At 39.1% G+C, this 20,296-nt stretch overlaps 3 protein-coding genes across 3 annotated transcripts; 1 reads left to right on the forward strand and 2 right to left on the reverse strand.

The window, feature by feature from the left end:
- Positions 1 to 1,252: 1,252 nt before the first annotated feature.
- On the reverse strand, positions 1,253 to 12,687 carry tm7sf3 (transmembrane 7 superfamily member 3). Its single transcript, XM_088289100.1, has 12 exons — positions 12,408 to 12,687; positions 10,945 to 11,099; positions 7,892 to 8,042; positions 6,990 to 7,110; positions 4,761 to 4,932; positions 4,495 to 4,672; positions 4,335 to 4,421; positions 3,318 to 3,398; positions 3,103 to 3,255; positions 2,907 to 3,007; positions 2,677 to 2,839; positions 1,253 to 2,282 (listed from the first exon to the last, which is right to left on the reverse strand). Exons 1-12 carry the CDS (start codon positions 12,472 to 12,474, stop codon positions 2,029 to 2,031), a joined length of 1,683 nt encoding a protein of 560 aa, XP_088145226.1. The 5' UTR covers positions 12,475 to 12,687; the 3' UTR covers positions 1,253 to 2,028.
- Positions 12,688 to 13,247: 560 nt separating this feature from the next.
- fgfr1op2 (FGFR1 oncogene partner 2) lies at positions 13,248 to 16,111 on the reverse strand. Its single transcript, XM_088288913.1, has 6 exons — positions 15,791 to 16,111; positions 14,669 to 14,805; positions 14,469 to 14,586; positions 14,263 to 14,405; positions 14,082 to 14,195; positions 13,248 to 14,015 (listed from the first exon to the last, which is right to left on the reverse strand). Exons 1-6 carry the CDS (start codon positions 15,813 to 15,815, stop codon positions 13,884 to 13,886), a joined length of 669 nt encoding a protein of 222 aa, XP_088145039.1. The 5' UTR covers positions 15,816 to 16,111; the 3' UTR covers positions 13,248 to 13,883.
- A 182-nt stretch (positions 16,112 to 16,293) lies between these two features.
- Positions 16,294 to 19,411, forward strand: med21 (mediator complex subunit 21). The gene is made up of 4 exons (XM_088288914.1): positions 16,294 to 16,357; positions 16,446 to 16,560; positions 16,880 to 16,980; positions 17,945 to 19,411. The coding sequence occupies exons 1-4, from the start codon at positions 16,316 to 16,318 to the stop codon at positions 18,122 to 18,124; spliced, it is 438 nt and encodes a 145-aa protein (XP_088145040.1). The 5' UTR covers positions 16,294 to 16,315; the 3' UTR covers positions 18,125 to 19,411.
- Positions 19,412 to 20,296: the final 885 nt, after the last annotated feature.

Below are 20,296 nucleotides of genomic sequence, written 5' to 3' on the forward strand. Positions count from 1 at the left end.
AAACACCTTTTTATTTTATTTTTATTTTTACAGGCCATGCCATCACTTTCAGTGCACATTTAAAGCAGTATAGATTTGCTTTTTCTATGTTGGTGTGTGTGTTAAAATTCTAGTTTTCTATGTAGTGTTTGTGGATGTTCATAAATAGAGTATTTAGAGATTATTAAAAGGCTTTCCCCCTTCCGTGTTTGGCACTTTACAGAAACCTCTGTCACATTTTGAATGTTGATTGTGTCTCTTGTCCCAGATACCTTTTCATGTGGTTGTTTTTAATTAAAATGGTTCAAATCCATCTTTGACTGTTTATTTGAAATCCCAATGGTTGCATTTTAACATGGTTTTACCTTGCCCAGTTAAACACAAGTATATTTATTCTCTGTCTCTAAAAAAAAACGGTTTATTAAAATATTTCAGACGGATGGCTGAAGTACAATTTAGCATTCACGTTGTTGATTATACCAGTGGAAGTGGTTTTCCAACGTGGAGTATAAGCTTCTCTATGCAAATTAATTCAAACTATTACGGGTTAATTCCTTTTCCTCTCAACGGCCTTTCAATTGGTTGTAATGTACTGCTCTGCCATCTTGTGGAAATAATCGAACACTGCAGGTGATTGCTTCAAAAATTCCGGAAGTGAGTGCTTAAATTGGGGCCTCGCCCTTAATTCAACACCAATCAGGAAAGCGCAGGTGCCGGAAGTAGGAAAGCAAATGAATACAAATGAGCACTCGCGTCAGCCAATGTCATTTATTTATTTTTTACGGTAATCGTTTAAAATAATATAAAACAAAGAATAAGGGAATAGTAATTTTTATTAACCTGTGAAAATATGAGTTTGTTTTTCAAAAGAATTTTTTTTTCGTCTAAAATGACAGAAGCTACGCCAGAAGTCGTGGTCGTTCTATAAAGGGAAATAAATGTTCTATATTGTATTGAATGTCAAAATTGTGGCAGCGTTCGCTCACTAATTTTAAGCGTTAAACTTACATATACGGTACAGTATTGTCTTTTTGTTCAGCGATTTTCACGAACCACTAGAGGGAGCTCGCGTAGCATCAGTGGTACTAGGACCACTTTCAGAATGAGATTTCAACCAATAGTGACCCCAAGTATTACAGACAAATCAAAACGTGTTAAATGATACATTATATTATTCCTTTTATGCAACACGAGGCTGGGGTGTTGATCTGAATTCTTAAATAAAATATCCATCAGTTGTGGAAATAATAATGGCACAACAATGTATGAACTATTAAGCACTAATTATTTTTTGATCAGGTCCACAACATCATGAAAAAAAGAGAAATACTAAAAACAGTAAAATGCAGAAAAGTGAGATTCAGTCTCTTTGGCAGTTTTTCACAACTCATTCATTTTTTGTTGTTGACTCAATTTATAACTGGGAGCTCAACTTTCTAAAAAAGTCATCTCTGGTGCATAAAAAAAGAATTAATTTGAATTAAAAATTAAGCCTGCGTTTTAAAACAATGCAAGACTACTGATCAAAAATGTGGTAGTTTGTGTTTTAGTGCAAAAAGAAAAGTGCAGTGACCAAAGCAATAAACAGCTAAAATGTCATAATTATTATTTTTAAACTATTAAAATAAGCTGTCGTTGGGTTTGTTTCAGTTCTTTCTGGATCATTTTCAGTGGCTCCGTTCTTGATCTGTAGATGGTAAATAAAAAAACCTGGGTCATTCTTTGTAAAAAAAAAAAAAAAAAACAATCAAGAAATTGTCCCTTCACCTCTCAGAGTTTCTTCAGTATTTTGAGGTGTCGCCGGAAATAGAAGGAAAAGATTTTCATTTCTGTTCTGCCCGACCATGAGTTCTGCCTTGGCTGTCTGGTGTTTTGCTACAAACTTCCTGAACTTCAAAGACATTTCATCTGGACTTTGAAGTTATTCTTGATTGATTTTTCCATGGAATGACCCATGACTTGGATGTCCAACGCTTTTTGTGGCACTTGAATGCAACCCGGCGGTTATTCCCACAACGAGGTCGGCAAATATTTTCCGCCCGCTGGGCTCTACAGCAGCAGCGGCGTGTGCTCGCCGGCCGGCTCCATCCGCTTCGTGAGCTGCCGCGCTCGAGCCAGGAGGCGGTTGGGCAGAGGCGGGAAGTGGTGGCTCGGGTCCAGCACGTTGGTCTTGCGCCGTTCGCGCTCCTGCAGCCACATGAGGTACGGGCTGGGTGGGAAGAAGGGCCGTGTGCGCTCCCGGTACAGTTGCAGGACGATGCCCGAGACACCCAGCACCACCCACACTGTGATCATGATGTAGTCTGGACACGAGAAAAACGCTGCTTAAAATATCTTGAGAGAAAAAATTCTCCAAGCAACCCGATACACAAAACCCAGAAACAACCTCAGATCGGGGTTGGATTTTTCATTCTCGTTAACTTTTACTTGATTGACTTTTCGATTCAAATTCATTTAGTTTTAAGATTTTTTTTTGAAAAGGCATTATTTTCAGTTTAGTTAATAGTTTTAGTATTAGTTTTAGTTTTTTATGAATATGGACTGTTTGTAAAGTAAACTAAACGGACCACAGACAGAAACAGATTTAATGAAATTTATAGATGAAAATATCTTTTGGGTTCAAGGTGAAACTCCTTCAACAACCAAGACAGAGCCCCCTCGCACCGGTTTTCCGTTGTTTGACATTAATGAGCTCACCGATGGCTTGGAACGGCACGTCAGTGAACATGGCGCTGAAGTTGTTGTTGAGGAAGCGCTTGAGGATGTTCAGCGTGACGTAGGAAAGGCTGGTGTAGATGTAAGCGTTCACCGCCAGGATGACGGCGTACGCGCCGATGACGCCGCACGCCGTGATGTTACCCTGGCGAGAGAAGGCGTCAACTTAAGATCATCGCAACGCTCGAACGCAGCAGCGCCGGCGAGTTAACCTCTCGGGGCCAACGCATGAAGAAGAGCGGGACGATGATCATGATGCTGCAGAAGGTCACCCAAAAAACGGCATCGGAGCGCCTGAACACATCGACGTCACCTGGAGGACGACCGAAATGGTTTTTCAAAATGAAATTCCCGTTTCAATCCCAGCCAAGCGGATTTTGAAAACGATTCATTCCAACTAGTTCCTACCGAGGGGAGTGAAGAGGACCGTGGCGGCCACGAGGAATCCGAGCATCAGGCCGACCACCACCACGCACGCCACGACCGAGCCGAAGCGCCACCAGCTCATCACCAGCAGGACCCCGCCCACCACGCCGATCACCGCCGACACAGCCAGCCGGACTGTGAAAAAGACGCTCGTAACGCGCACCGTTTGCGACGTGGAAACGGACGCAACAACTCACTGTCGTAGTCCAGCGCTGTGGTCCTGGTGATGAGAACGAAGAAGAAGAAGGCGGAAAAGCTGAAGCCCATGCAAAACAACTCTGGAACGAGGGAAGAAACCAACGTCAAGCTCGATATGAGATATGACCCACAAACAGCGTCACATTGGAGACAAGTGGATGAGTAATCACGGGTTCATTTTGGATATATTACGACATCACATGCAAGGGACCGCATGAGACTCGAACAACTGTGGCCAGTAATCAGCAACACGACATGATTTCATCCAATTCAGTTTTTTTATGGCTTTGAGTGTTGCTTGTCCTTGTTCCTTTTTTTTTTTGTTTGTTTCCAATACTAAATAGACTTGGACTTCCGCGCGAACATATGACATGTACGTGTTCCGATAATATTTGCTATGTCTGGAGCAGGGGTGGGCAAACTACGGCCCGGGGGGCCACATGCGGCCCGTTAAACGTTTTAATCCGGCCCGCCGATTCTTGAAAAAAATTAAATGAATAAACATCGTTCAATGTTTTATTTTCTAAATACTGTTTTTTTCAAAGACATATATATTGTTGTAATGCTTTTGTTCACTTTCATTTAAAATTAAAAGTATTTTTTTTTTCCGCCGATGAGGTGAGGTGACCAAAACACTCCATCTATCTGCTCCTGGTCCGGGCCCCCTCTGTCAAATTTTACAACCCATTGTGGCCCGCCAATCAAAAAGTTTGCACACCTCTGGTCTAGATTGTGACTGAATTCAACTAAAACGTCATACTTATATTAAATACTCATTTGTAAAAGTCAATAGTTTAAAAAAAAAAAAAAAAAAAAAAAATGAACTAAATTTTCTGCAGTTTTTTTTGTGTGGAAAAACTGTGAAAAAAAAATAAAAGTAAAAAAAAAAAAAAAAAGTTGAGACAAAACGGCATTGTTTTAAACCTTGAAAAATCACTAATTACTAGTTTACTATAATCAAGTCCGTCCAAAAAAAAAAAAAAAAAAAAAAAATGCGAATTGCAACTTAAACTCACCAGACTTGAAGAATCGGTGCCCAAAGAAGCAGACGAACAGACCCGCTAATCCGGTGATTGTAAAGAAGATTTTTGTGGTTATCTTTCCTGTAAAGACGTAAAAAGTCATCAACTTCAAGAATAAAAAAAAAAAAAGTTGTGAAAAGGTTTCAACTCATACCCAGCGTTTGACAGCCGTCCAGCTTGGAGTCGAAGCTGCAAGCGTACGTGTGGACCGGGACGTAAGAAGCCGACGTGTTGAGAACGGGGTCTCGAACGATGACAGAGTAAATGACGCCCTGGCCGGGGATGGAACCAAACATCACCGTGGTAATTTCTGTCGAGGACAGCGTCTTCATCTGCAGGGGGAAGCAAGAAGAATTCAAGACGTGAATGCGGAATTACTTCGATTTTTTCTTTTTTTTTTTAAGTGTCGGGTTTACGCACAAGTTTGCCGCTCTCCGTCATGCCATCCACGTCCGCCACTTCATGGACAGCCCGGAAGAGGCTGCGCTCCGACAGGTCGTTTTCAGGCAGGAAGTATTGGTAGACGTCGTACTGAAGCCGCCAGCGCGTGTCGGTTCCCGTGGACGTGTCGCAGGATGGAGGAGAGCTGCCCCTGGAAAATGATGTAACATGTTTCATTTTACTTATTTTTTTTTTTTTTTTTCAAAGGCCGTGAGTGATGCAATAAATAAAACAATGAGCTGACTAAACGGCGTCATTGGCGGAAATGATTAATTATTAATTAATTAATACTAAATAATTGCTAAATAACTGAATAACTCAGCGAGTAACGAAATCCTGCATTTTGTGGGTTAAAAAAAACACCCACCAAAAAAAAAAAAATTGAAAATTGAAATAAATTCCAAAATACATTCAGGGACACAAAAAGCAATTTCTGATTAAAAAGTTGATTAACGAAAAAGAAGAAAATATTCAGCTTTTTGTGTGAAACTTAAAAAAATAAATAAATAAATAAAAAATAATAAAAAATGCTCAAAAACAAGGCATGTTTAAAATCAGCTTCAAAATACATTTAGGGACACAAAAAGCCATTTCTGATTAAAAAGTTTACTTTCGAAAAATAAGAAAATATTCAGCTTTTCGTGTGAAACTTAAAAAAATAAAAATTAAATAATTAAAAAAAAAATGCTCAAAAACAAGGCATGTTTGAAATCAGCTCCAAAATACATTTAGGGACACAAAAAGCCATTTCTGATTAAAAAGTTGATTTGCAAAAAATGTGTAAATATTTAGCTTTTTTTTTTTTTTTTTTGTGAAACTTAAAAATAAATAAATAAATAAAAATAAAATAATAAAAAATGCTCAAAAACAAGGCATGTTTGAAATCAGCTCCAAAATACATTCAGGGACACAAAAAGCAATTTCTGATAAAAAAGTTGATTTTTGAAAAATAAGAAAATATTCAGCTTTTCGTGTGAAACTTAAAAAAATAAAAAATAAATAATTAAAAAGAAAAATGCTAAAAAAAAAAAGGCATGTTTGAAATCAGCTCCAAAATACATTCAGGGACACAAAAAGCCATTTCTGATTAAAAAGTTGATTTTCAAAAAATGTGTAAATATTTAGCTTTTTTTTTTTTTGTGAAACTTAAAAAAAAAATAAATAAATAAAAAAATAATAATAAAAAATGCTCAAAAACAAGGCATGTTTGAAATCAGCTCCAAAATACATTCAGGGACACAAAAAGCAATTTCTGATAAAAAAGTTGATTTTTGAAAAATAAGAAAATATTCAGCTTTTTGTGTGAAACTTAAAAAAATAAAAAATAAATAATTAAAAACAAAAATGCTAAAAAAAAAGGCATGTTTGAAATCAGCTCCAAAATACATTTAGGGACACAAAAAACCATTTCTGATTAAAAAGTTGATTTGCAAAAAATGTGTAAATATTTAGCTTTTTTTTTTTGTGAAACTTAAAAAAAAAAAAATGCTCAAAAACAAGGCATGTTTGAAATCTTTTGTAAATATTCAGCTTTTTTTTGGGGGGGGGAACTTAAAAAAATTAATTAATTAATTAAAAAAAAAAAAAAAAAAAAAAACCTAAATGTCAAAATTCCTCCAAAAAGTTTCAGTCGCACATTACACAGAACATTTAAATACTTTTGACAAGCAGGCATTGGTTAAAGCGATTTTAACATTTTGCCAGTGGTCTATAAATCACAGAGTGGTTTGGGTCCTTCGAAAAAAAAAATGCTGATTGAATATAAACCCAGTAGCGCTCTGAGGTCTGCAAACTTGTGTCAATAAGTGGAACCGGGAGTTCAAAGCAAACAAGGTGAAGCAGCAATTCGCCGTTATGCTGCGCACAAATGGACACAAGACGTCAACGTAAGTGACGTCAGCCCTGCGTGTAAAAATGCTTTTAAACGTTTCTTTGCTTGTGTGAAGCACATTGAGTTCCCTCGTGGAAGAAATGTTTTATTTCAGCGCCTCAGCTAACCAACAGCTAATTTTACAAGCGGCGTCTGCTTTGTGAGAGTTGACAGACATTCCTGAGAAACTGGAGCGAATACTACCGATTAAATCAGTTAAGGCGCTGAAGGAGGAGGAGGCGGAGGCGGAAATGGGAGCGACCGAGCACGAGACTATTACAGAAGAAAACTGCATAACATGATGACGCGCATGTCAGCTGGCGCGGCGGTTCGCTTACCTGTCATATCCGAGGTTGGCCGGCGCAAATCGGATGGTGGTCTCGAAAAGGTTGTAGCGCAGGTAGATGTTGGGGTCCACGTTGAGGTTAAACTCAATGTTACAACCTCCGGGTACGGGATCTAAAAACGGAGAAGAGGGATTAGTCGCGCCATGTCAGGATGACTTGCAGCGCAAGGCAGTCACATGATCACCAAACACCCGCCAGCCAAACCTTCGGAGCTTCCTTCTCTCAACGCACACGCAGGAAAAAAGATCTAATAAATAAAATCACGATGAGCTGACTCACTTCACTTTATGGTGAAAGTGCTTTAGCCTTGATTTTGCAGAAGTGTGATCGACAACGTGCAACTTCCTCACATCTTAAGTAAACGAAACCACAATCTGCTTTTTTTTTTTTCTTTTTAAAGGGGAAGTCAAACGCCTCAAAAATTGTTTGCAATAAAATGTTCTATGCGGCTGGTTATTATTGCGTTTGCATAAGTTAGGCAGCGATATCCACCCGCTTTTTTTTAATGCAACTCAGGGGGCGGGCAGTTTGTCACTCCTGTCGACTTATAATGACATCACAGTTGCTCAGGGCTCACCTCACGACCAATCACGGCTGACCTGTTTTCCGAAGCTGAGGCACGATCGGTCGTTATCTGAGCCATGAGCAACTGTGATGTCATTTTCAGACGACCAAAGTCGCAAAATTGCCTCACCATGAGATGGCGAAAAACGAGTGGATTTTCCTGCTTAACTCAGTTAATAAAAGGGGGATTTTTGGACGTCTTTAGCCGTCAATGGCAGTAAACGAGTTAATTGTTTGTTTTGACAAATTCTTGTCAATCATTTTTTGGGGGGTTGACTTCCCCTTTAAGATCTTTGACATCAGCATGAAAAAGGGCGTTGATGGCGTACCCGTGCTGGAGTAAGGCAGAATAACGCCCGTGCCTGTGACTGCGTTCCCATCGGTAGAGAACAGGAACAAAGTGAAGGATGTTTGTCCCGGCAGGAGCGGTAACAGGATACCCGTGTCCACTGCCGTTGAAGAGAGACCAAACACTGGTGTCTAAACACAAATAACACCGGCAATGAGTTGAGTTACTCAGTTACAAAACTATCAGTAAAAATAAAACCAATTCATCAAGATTGTTGTATAACTTCAATGGAATGCAGAATTAATTTGATGTGGAACAAACAAATGATATTATTTAATTTTATTACAAAAATGTAATTATAAAAAGATGTCATTTTATTCATTATGGTATTTCATGGTTTTTTTTTTTTTACCAGATGATTAATCAGTTATCAGAAAAAGACTGAGTGGCCCACAGATTCTTTTTTGGTCATAGCACCATTTCTGATTTATTTTCAAAATATATATTTTTTAATGTTTTTAAATTAAAAAAAAAAAAATTGGGGGAGGGGGGGGTAATTTTTCACTGAAAAATGTATTGAGGGTTTATCAGCATTTTTTGAAGATTTTTTGGGGCTTTTTTTTTTTTTTTTTCAACCAACCCACAGAAATCTTAAGAAAACACTGATAAAAATTTATTATGTTCACTACGCAAAACGGGGGAGGAGGGGGTTGCGGGGGGATATGGGATTAAAAAAATCTTAAAAAAAAAAAAAGGTCAATTATCTGCATCTGGGGGGTGGGGGGGGGCTGTCCAAGCATATTTCAGAGGGTGGCAGTGCCCCTGAGGCCCCCTCTCTAGCGCCGCCAGTGGGGTTGATCATCCGCGACTCAATTTAAGGTTAAATAATCAAACTGAAGGCTTCCACAAATAAATTGAGCAATTTGTCCAATTTAACTCAATCCATCATTGATTTTTTTTTTTTTTTTTAATGGGACAAAAATGACCAGAAGGAAATTATATTTGGTAAATAAGTTGGCCAAGTTCTGTAACCGAAATCCTTCGAGTCTCAAGTCATCTGGTTTCCAGCCAGTTTGCATATTTTCAGAGATAAAGTGTTGCCGCTGCGTGAGCAGCCTGGCAGGGCACGATTTTCACAATCCCGGCTTTGTGCACAAGCCCGCCTTGTTTTGGCAGCACCGCAATGGCCAGAAAATGCCCATTCGATCTGGTTTCCACTGAATTTATCCGATGCGCCGCGGACGTGCTGAGCGGTTAGAAGTCACAAGAAATAAATTCCTCATTTGCTTTGGTCTCAATAATAGCCCCTGTGGTGTTTTTTTTTTTTTTTTTTTTTTTTTAACAGAAATTAAATTTGGGTATATCTTTAAAGTATCAGTTAAGCTTATTTGAGAGCGTCGTCGTTTATTTCATAATCATTTGAAAGAGAGCCACGGAGAATGTTAATCCAGGTCTAATTTAAGACAAATCCCTTGTGAAATTTCTTTTTTAGGGTCTGACCCCCACACCCCTCCCTCCTTTGTTGAACTCTGACCTTCATTGGCGCCAACACACATTTTCAATCGCTGACCAAATCCCTTTTGTTTGTTTTCTTTTCGCCTTAAAAATAAAACCAGCCTGGGAGCAGCTCTGGGACCCGCACCGGCCGGTTCTCGCACCCATCGGACCCTCCTCATGACCGCTGCGCTCTTCATCATCTGGGAGGTGATGTGAGAGTCACGCCCAGTCATTTTCAACACAAACATGATGTGATCTTATCTGGTTATAAAGATGGGATGTTCGGTGTTATTTTTTTTAATATTCTAACCCGTCAGTACCGAAAAAGAGAAATGTGACATTGTCAAGAAAGGACAACAATGGAAGACAAGCGTCGCTGTTCTTTCTTCCATCTCGTCATGTGACCATTTGTAACAAGAAGAAGACGCGCTTTGTGTGGGAAAAGGCAGACTTTGTGCTCACTTCTAGATGAGTGTTGCCACAACGTGCTGCAGCATTTTGGAACCCCAACTAGATCAGGGGTGGGCAAACTACGGCCCGGGGGCCACACGTGGCCCGTTAAACGTTTTAATCCGGCCCGCCAAACTTGGAAAAAAAATGAACTGAATAAACATTGTTAATGTTTTATATTCTAAATACTGTGGTTTTTAGGAGACATATTTATTGCTGTAATGCTTTTGTTCACTTGCATTTCAAATCAAATGTATTTTTTTTTTCTACGATAATTTGAAGTTTGGAGTGTTTGACTTTAACCCGATTTCAAATCACAGTACACAGACATTAATGCTGAGGCTAAAAAAATATTTGGAATTTTTTTGGGCCGATTCTGACATTTGGCTGAAAACATTTTTGATAACCTATTAATCGACTGATTAATTGAAAAATATAAAATCAAAACAACTTCTTTTTGGGACTCTTATCGCTTATAACAATAAAGAGATTAATTACAGGCAGAACTGTACTTCCTTTTTACAATACTTTGTCCTTAAGTATTTGTTTAACGTTACGATCGAGAGAAAAATTAGCAAAAATCGTCCCCCCCCCAAAAAAAAATCCTCAAAAATCTGCCCTAAAAAAATAAATAATTAAAACTGATTAAATGAATAAATAAATAAATATTAATAAAATATAAAAATATTTGGCAAAAATCGGGAATTTCTTTCCTCTGGTTTTGCCGGGGGAATGTTTAAATATCATTCGCGCGGTCTGATAATGTAATGGTGTAGTATGTAAAAAGAAGAAATTGGCAAAAAATAAATCAATCAATAAATAAATAAATAAATACGCAAATAAAAAAAAGAAATCTGCCATTTTTTTGGGGGATAGTTTTCCCAGAATGAATGTTTAAAGAAAGAAAAAAAAAATCTACAAAAAAACAAACATTTTTTTTAAAGATAATCAGCAGATCAATTGTTATCCACTGAATATGTTTTTGTGATATTATTAGGTAAATATTGATTCCGTTCCATATAGTGCATTTTTTTTTTTCATATAACCTGTTGTCAAATAAGTCAGGTAAATTGAACCAAATTTTACTGCTTCATAGAAACTGGACTCGGCTGGGACAAATATCCAAACAGCCAATCATCGCCTTACGGTGCTATAGGAGAGCGTGATGTTGTGCCATTGCGTGTGGAACTGCACGGTGGCGAAGGCAACCTCGGCGGGTATCCTGGTGGCCACTGCCTGCACCGTCTCGTTCGCCGTCACGCTGATGTTCTGGAAGGCCCCCGGCAGGAAAACCACCCGGTCTGTCACAAGCGAGCAGTCCCATTCATCAGCACAAGAATCACATTGTCCACGGCATTGCGTTTGGCCAACTCAAACGTTATTCATATTAACCAATATGGAAGCTGTGAAAAGTGAGACGACCGTTTCCGCCAATATGTGATGCCGATTTGCGAGGGGGGGGGGGGGGGGGGGGGCTGAAAACATCATGTGTCACTTCAGGGCAGCTGGTTTGCTCCAGTCAGACGTTGGATTGAATCAATTTCTGACAATTACATTAAAGGAATCAAGATCCTTTGGGGTTGAATGAGGCCGACATTGTGGAAGGCAGTAAAATACACGGTTAATTCCCGGTAATCATAACTCATTGCTTTTCCAGTTATCCACTGAGCCAGCACATCGAAGGTCAGCTGTTGGAAAATCTTTTTAAATTTTATTTACGTGGTAGATTTGGCATATCAACTGAGTGACATAGCATCTATTCAGATCAGTATTTTTTGTACCTCCTAATCTTCACCTTAGCACGCTTCTCTATTTCTCTCCTTTTCTAGTCATTATAACTGACTTGAGTGACTTTTTCCATGCTGATTTGACGATCATTCCTGCTGTATTTTTTTTTTTTTGCTCACAAAGAGTAACCTTTCTGATACAATCGTACTTGGTGGGCCTTGTTTAAAAAGGACGAAGAATATGGATCATGGAAAGATAATTCCCAGCCCAAGATGCCTGATCCCGGTTGACATTTTGCATGTCAGTCTACAGCTCTGTAAATGTTTTTTCCCTTTCTGATTTAATTGGAAGCACGTGAGTCATGAGGGCTTGTTTGTGTGTGTGTGTGTGTGTGTTGTGGGGGGTGTTCACATTAACCTACATAAACACCTGTTTATGTCACTGTAACGAAAACATATATGTACACTGCCATTCAAGTATGGAGTCACACTAACAGTGATAAATTGTCTAGATATTTTTAACGTGTTATGAATCACTTACAAAAAAAAGGGAATTTTGACGTGACACCCCCCCAGTCTTCTAGTGGTGTATATTAGTGTGTTTCTATGATAAATATGGTATTATTAACCCCAAATTGTAAACGGTAGTGTGTATGTATACGCCGAATAAATGAAAATAATATATACATATAAATCCTGCTTATACAGTTGATTATATAGTAGCATTTGCATTGTCTTTGTTAATTTGTTTCAGTACATGACTCAAACAAGTACCGCAATTATGCTATTTATAATAAACTAAATGATTAATTTATTCATAGATCATATTATTTAGCGTAAAACAGCATACTAAAAGCAGATAAATTACTATACTGTACTTACTTTCCTCCTGAGTTTGAACTTGATATATTGAACGCAACATCAACAGCCAGCAGATCCACCGAAACATTGTTGAGCTCCTTGAATCTGACGCCAACGCAAATAGTTATCACGAAAGCTCCCGTCAGTCATTTGTAACCTGGAACTCGCTTTGTTTTGCGAGCGAAAGTCCCCGCGGGCGAAGAAGCGACATGCCAGTCTGAGTGTCACAACTTGAGTGTTCTTGTGTTCGCTCTTCCCTTCTTCGACCCTCGCGGATGTCTGTGAACGCGCCCTCTGCGAGATTTGCGAAGTCGCGCGATACTGCGGTCCGAAACGCCCACTACTAATCTGGTGGCTCAGCAAATTGAATTGATGGTAAAAACTAAAAATAATCGATAAAGTATAAGAATAACGGAGCAATTAATTCTGTTCCTTATTTAAAGTTAATTTATTTGTAATTGACACGGTATTTACGTAAAAATGTATTCATTTGATAAGAAATTTGTCGTTTCTATATATTCCCTAATTTTATGAAAAAAGATACAGCTAAATTAATTTTGATGAGTTTTTTTTTTAAATAATATAATTTATGTTTATACATCATTGTTTAACCTGCACAAACGGCAATAAACTCGATTTCATCTAAATATTTTGTTTTGATTGAAGCTTAAAATAGTTAGCATGGCTGTTATTGCGGTTGTAGTTTGTCATTTTTTTTTTTTAGTTTTTGTTTACATTGAATCACATCAGCAGGGCAAAAAATGTAAAAAAAAAAAAAGGCAAAGTAACATGCAGTTGGTGCTTAACTCTTACCATATTTCGAATTTCCCGATTCAGATGTAGAATTAAGTACAATGGATACTCAGTACAAGAGTATTTATTTGCCAAAAAAATGTCAAATTGAATGCTTCTATACATTAAAAAGACTGACGAATAAATCCGTGTTTTTCTATTATTCATTTCACTTTTTAGCACCGTATTTTTCATCATTTTTTATTTTCATATATAAATACAATTCGCACTACACTGAAAAGCACATCATGATTCTTAATCATGAAAAGTGCAAATAGCTCACATGACTAAATCATTCAGCCGATATTTGATCCCATTTTCAAACGTGCTTGACAATCCTAACGGTGCCTGACAATAAAAGCAGTGCAAAAATAGAATCCATAAAAACCGAGAGAGAACACAGTATTTGATAATCATATATTTATTCTAGCTCACATAAGTTTTTTTTTTTTTTTTTTTTTTTAAATCTCACTCACACCTTCAAGTTATTGCAAATGCCATCGGCTTTGCTGGCCACACATGGCAAAACTAAAAGACGTACCAAAGAAATGACAAAAGTGATTGTTCAAATGCAGCACTGGAGGAGGGTGATACAGTAGATGCACTGGGAATTTGGCAGTCAGGGTGAGGTGGATCCATGGAGGAAAACTGGTGCATCCCAAACACATTGTAGTGGAAGCGTGGATGGTCAGTCGAGTCTTCACTCTAGCTTGTTTGTAAGCCGACGTTGGTCATAGGCGGTGGGAGCGGCATGCCCTCTGACGCGTCTTCTCGCTTCAGGATCAGGAATGCTTCGCGACTGATTCCGAGCAGCTCTCTCAGTCCTTTGTTTTCCAGCTACAGCATCCAAACACGACTCGGCTATTATTTCAGTTTCAGAGAGAAATGCTCCTTCGCTTTTACCTCGAGACGTTTGATCCTCTCTTCGTCTTGACATAGGCGCCCCTCGTCCACTTCTATGGCTTTCCTCATCACAGAGGCCATCTCGTTGATCTTGTCCGCATGTGCTTGGAGTTCCTGTGAAGGAGGGAAATGAAAATGTGACAACTCTGGGTTCGGTTGCGCTGATTGTCTCAGAGCGGACCGTTGTGTGCTTCTCCTTCAGTTGGGTCACAATAGTGGGGTCGTCCCTCTTCCTGGACATGAGCATCCTGAGCCTCTGCTCCTTGTATTTGTTCATGATGAGCCCCAGCGCGGACTGGTGTTCCTCCAACGACGTCCGCAGCTCTGCACAAACAGTGGGAGAGGAATTAGTCAAAAAGGATTATAAAATGGCTCATATTTTTCTACCTTTGTTTTCCAGCTGTAAAGCTCGGATTTGACGATTCTCCTGTTGGATGCCCAGGATCAGACTGGAACGAGGCCGATGGCGTGCAACCTGGTTTAGCGTGTCAATCTCCAATTGGTACTGGTAAATAAAAAAACAAAACAAATATATCACTCGAGAGCGATGATCTTAATCCGGCCGTGTCCTCCCCAAAACACACTACCTGCTTCATGGCATCCACCCGCTTGTTGAGGAATGCCGTTTGCTCGATTAAAATCTCCGCAGCGTTGTCGTGGTTACGGAGTCGTTCCACCAGTGATTTGGCATCGGCCAGGACTTTCTCCAAAGTACAATTCATGTCTGAAGACAAGCAACACACCATTAGGAAATTTGCCCTTGCAATTAAATTCAAATCCTCTTCATTTTTTCTTGACCTCACGTCTGCGTTCGTGAACTCCATCATAAGCAGACGACCCTATGTACAGTGAAATACGTAACGTGCATCTCGGGTCCGACTTAATAGGAAAATAACATTTTGACTAGCATGTGACAGAAATGTTATCGTTTGGAGTTCATGTATTCATATTAGGGATGTAGAATTCCCACGCAGGCTATATTAGGTAAGGTAGCACATGGATACACCGTGAACAAACAAAGTTAGCTCGTGAAATGCGTTTCAGTGCAAACTCAATGCAGAGCGTTAGAAAATTAGTCCGCTTGAAATGGAACTTGCAGAAGCATTTAAACAGTCGTTCACATAAATGCCATTGGTTATTTTACAGCATGAGTATCGCACTTGTATGAATTTTCCGTTTCCTAGAGAGAAAAAAAAAGAAAAAAACTATTAATGTTACACTTTCCATGAAGAGGACATCAACGCCAAGATATAAGCTCCATTTTTGAGGCATTATTTTTGCAAGTTTGACTTTTAATTGTGTAAATAAATGTATTTAATGTTGAAATAATATATGTATGTGTGACAGCAGGCGAGAACACAAGGTCAGCTACTCTTTACTGTTTGTCACTTTAATTAGATCATGAAACAATATATTTCACTAACATCTGTCGCACTTGGGGGTCAAATCAAGTGAATAAAGTCATGCTTATTCAACTATTATGAGGACAAACATGCACTTTGCATCCTGTCACATTTAACGTTTTGTCTAACAGGATCAGGTGTTATTGACAGTTGCTAAGCTAAATGCTAAGCTAACGAAAGCAGTACACTCGCGCAAATTCAAGAAGCCCGATATTAAGCCGAGGCGATCTCGTACTAGACCGAGTAAAATACAAGACAAAACAGTTAAAGGTCCTAACTATGTGGAATAAACAAAATCGACATTACCTGGGGAGCTCAAAGTGCAAGACATTAGCTTTTAGCTCAGTCGCTACTTCCTGTTGATGTTTGGTAGGTAGCATTAGCAACAGCTACAGCCTCGTCTACATAAATGGGTCACAAAAGGTGGCCTCGAGTTTTATTACAAGTGATCACGTTCAAAACAAAGTCGTGTCGCGGTGGCACGGTTTACAGACTTTGTTCGTTCTTGTAAAACACAGCGGAGAAATGATTAACAGTGATTATAAACGTCAGTATTCAATTTTGCTATCGTCGATTTCGGATTTTAATGGCAGCACGCACATCTCGTAGAATCTCGCGTGTTTACGAATAAAAAAAATCTAACCATTTCATAAATATTCGTTAATTTATGGGAAATAATAATAACACGCTGTTCTTTATTTAACTTATGTCCCGGGGTCAAACTTTACTATTATTAAATTTATTTTTTAATACAAATTTAGAACGACAGGTGGCACCATTTAGTCGAATTGCACTGTCTAACTCACCATTCAAACGAAGAAGACAATAAAAATGGCGGATAGGCTAACCCAGTTACAAGATGCTGTTAATTCGGTATACTATTTTTCTGTATTTACGCGTAGTTTCGGTGTATGCGTGATTTTAAAACACGTTTTAACAACCCATGCGTTTGTGTTTGAAGCTTGCAGATCAGTTTTGTAACGCCATCGGGGTCCTGCAACAATGTGCTGCGCCTGCCTCGTTCAGTAACATCCAGACGTCGATAAACAACGATCCGCCTGCAAACCAAACTGAAGGTGCTCCATTTGCTGCTTCTAAAAGCTTCCCTTACTCTTTACTAAGATCTACATGGATTAAATTGCAAAAAAAAAGGAAGTGCGAGTGTACTGCATCTTTCTGACAAGTGTTTCTTTATAGTTAAACAGTAATCAAATACAGGGAGCCAAAGTGAAAACTCGTCAGAAAAACAAATATTTGTGTAAAGAAAATACTGTATTTGCAGTGTATTCGTCTTCATCACTTCCCACCACTAGTTAAATGCCAACTAAATAATTTTAGAAGTCTGTTTGTTTGGCTTTTGTCAAACAATGATCAATTGTCACATTCTACATTTAGAATACGCTCAGCTGTTTGCAGCCCTGATTGCCAGGACAGCCAAAGATGTGGACGTGCTAATTGACTCTTTGCCGAGTGAAGAGTCCACAGCAGCTCTCCAGGTCAGTGGTTTTTACACCCCGAAGCAGGAGTTGACCTGTGACAGCAACATCACGTAGAATTGAGCACGCACAGACAATCATGAGATGCATTTCCTGTACACCTATGGTGAATTTACATTCTTTAATTAACAGCCTATTTCTGGAACTTGGGAGGTAGCCACACAAAAGCCCGGTAAACATGGAAACTGGACTTGATAAAATTTCTAATGAAGATTCAAACACTTATCTCTTAAGTGTGAGACACTTGTGCCAACCAAATGGAGTTGTCCATAAGTGTTTGAAATGAAAAATTAGTAGCCTATAGTCAGCAGAGGGAGCTATACACACTGCTTCTTCATTTATTCCAGTGATGAAGTAGTTCTATTAAATTCAGGAATTTATGTGCTACTCCCTGGCTACATTAGACGGGGAAAAAAAACTGTTCTGTGCGAAAATTTACATGTTTCTTTGTCACTAGACAGCCTTGCAAAAATAATACAATTAAAAAGCATGACATTTATTTGTAAGTAGAACTGAACTGAGTTTTGAATATTGAGCAATCAATTCTTGCTGAGTCCAACATTACTCGTCCTCATGACCCAACCCATTAAAACATTTATCACAGTGACAATGCACCACACTTTCCGAAAATATCAAGAGTTCCTTTAAAAAAAAAAATCACTTGATCTTCTTAATCTAAATTATGGTCAACATTTTTTAACTCTTAAAATGACAGATTAGTTGTTTTTGTATGTGACAAATATTCTAAGACATATGATCACTGAACGCATAACCAATGGAATATTTATTTATTTACTTCCTGGAATTCTCTAAATGAGCTCAAGTCATACTTTAGACTTTTTGAGACGATATCATGCATTCCCTCATCTTTAGTTTGTCCACTTGGCTACACAAATGCTAATCTACCGCCATACAAACGTTACAAACCAAAAGATTGTGACACGAATGTGCTACACCTCATCAGGCGGCCAGTCTGCGACAACTGGAGGAGGAGAACTACGAGGCCGCCGCCCGTCTGAAAGAGGTGGTCACCCGAGGCGACATGCTGCTGGAGAAGATCCAGAGCGCCCTGGCGGACATTGCCCAGTCTCAGCTGCGCACGCGCAACGGCACACCCAGCCAGACTTCGCCTGCCGAATCCTGACCTGCACCGAACGGCCATGTCCCACGTATTACTGACCTTATTATTTATAACACTCAGCTGCAAGTAGGGCTGGGCGATATGACCTAAAATCTATATCGCGATAAATGAAGCAATTTTACCTCAATAACGATAAATGCACAATAAATTTCCCCCCGTGGACCAAAATCGAAATAAGTGCAGGAAATGCATATTAACTGTTTTTTATTGACCAACTGGTTACACGTTCTCTCGTATGGTGTCGCCTCCGTTATGGGATGTTGTCACTGGTCGAAACTTGCTTCTCCCTTTGAACTTTCAGCACAGCATGGTTGTGTTGTGGCTGGTGAAAAAGAAAAGGTTGGACGCGCTGTTTCAGGTGCTTACGACGCACTTTGTAGTTCGTGTTCTTTTGCTCAAACATCGTCTTTATGGAACCCAAAACATTTCCAAACGAGAGATGTCGCATTTCTTTTCGGGACAAGCGCAACAGGAACAACTTCAACTAACGTTACTTCGTCTTCAGCCGTGTCAGCCGCTTCTGGATTTGAATCGCCGGCTACGATCGCGTCTGTTTTCTTTTTTTTTTTTGTTCAGATGGGTGGAGTCACGTGATGACAGCCGCTGTAGCCGTCTTAAAGGGGCATCAACATAGCCGCAGACAGACAACACTTCTTTTTGTTTTTTTGTTTTAAACACCAAATTTACCGACATGGACAAAATGATGTCGGTCAGTGTATTAAATTTCTGTAACGGTAAATTTTCGGTTTATCGCCCAGCCCTAGCTGCAAGCCTCAAAACCTATGCTGTATCTGTCTGCCGGGTGAAAAAAAGCCATATTTGATCACTTCTCACTGGTAGACGGTAGGGCTGGGCGATAAACCGAAAATTTACCGTTGCCGAAATTCATTACAATGAACGACACAATTTTGTTTGTTTATACAAATGATTTTTGTACTTTTATTTTTCATTGAAAGTAATGTGTACCAGTTGGTCAATAAAAAAAAAAAAATTAATATGCATTTCCTGCATTTATTTGGATCTTGGTCCACGGGGGGAATTTATCGTGCATTTATCGCTATCGAGGTAAAATTGCTCAATTTATCGCGATATTGATTTGAGGTCACATCGCCCAGCCCTAGTAGACGGACTCACATGTTTACTTTGGCGGGGAAAAAGTATTATCTGGCTGCAGTTATTTTTTTTTGTATATTGGTTTTGTAAATATTTCTGACCGGGAACGAATTCTATGCTCTAATGGGCATTTTTTTTTTAATAAAGCTTGAATAAACGGTTTTGTTCATTCAAAAATGTTCCTGTAGTTTCTAACATTCAAGCAAAGGAGGATATTTATTTTTAGTGTGTGTTTACAAGCAATGCTTCCCTCTCAGGAAAAAATAGGAAGTTGAAGTATTTTTTTTTTTCCTCTAGATTTCCTAACGTTAGATTTTAAGCAGTACATAAAAAGCAACGGGAAAATGTCTGGCTCAAAAAGGAGAAGAATGATGCAGATCACGTTTGGGACACCTTCAATAACAGCAAAGAAGTCAGCCCAGAGGCCGCCGAGTTTATTGGCCCAAAAACTAAAAATAGAAACCGCGTTACAGCTTGGTGGGCAATGTTGACGTTAGACTTTTAAAAAGCCTTCTGTGCTGAGCACCACGCCTAAAATAAAATAAAAATGTCAGCAGGTCACGCCCACATCCCCTCATTTATGCATACTGACATCATGACTTTTCATTTAAAAGGAATGAAATTGCTCAAACTCTCCCTGAGCCAATTATGGCAAACTATACCTCGTTACGTCACTTCCACGTTTTTCAATTTAAAGTCTGGAACGTAAATATCCAAGTGACCTTTTATTGTCCTTAATTGCATCGCAACTTGAATTATGAAACTATATTATCAATTGAAATGTGTCATTTAAACATATGTTAATAATGCAATTATGGTGCCGAAATAACGATTAACCAAGTCTAAAATGCTTGGAAACAGTGACTTCTTTCATGAGCGCAAAGCTGTCTGATGAATCCGCGTCCAAACGAAGAGGCGGTTCCACACTCTCTTATTGGCTGACACTGTTGTCATCCTCCAAAAAATCCCCCTCGCGTGATTGGCCAGTTACACTTTCTCCACTGGTGATTGGCCCGCGTTGACGTCACTCACAAGCTACGCCATTGCGTAACTGCAGCGACT

Source organism: Idiotropiscis lumnitzeri, chromosome 2 (genome assembly GCF_059441095.1).
Source record: "Idiotropiscis lumnitzeri isolate Australia: NSW breed Sydney's pygmy pipehorse chromosome 2, RoL_Ilum_1.0, whole genome shotgun sequence".
Taxonomy (NCBI): Eukaryota; Metazoa; Chordata; class Actinopteri; order Syngnathiformes; family Syngnathidae; genus Idiotropiscis; species Idiotropiscis lumnitzeri.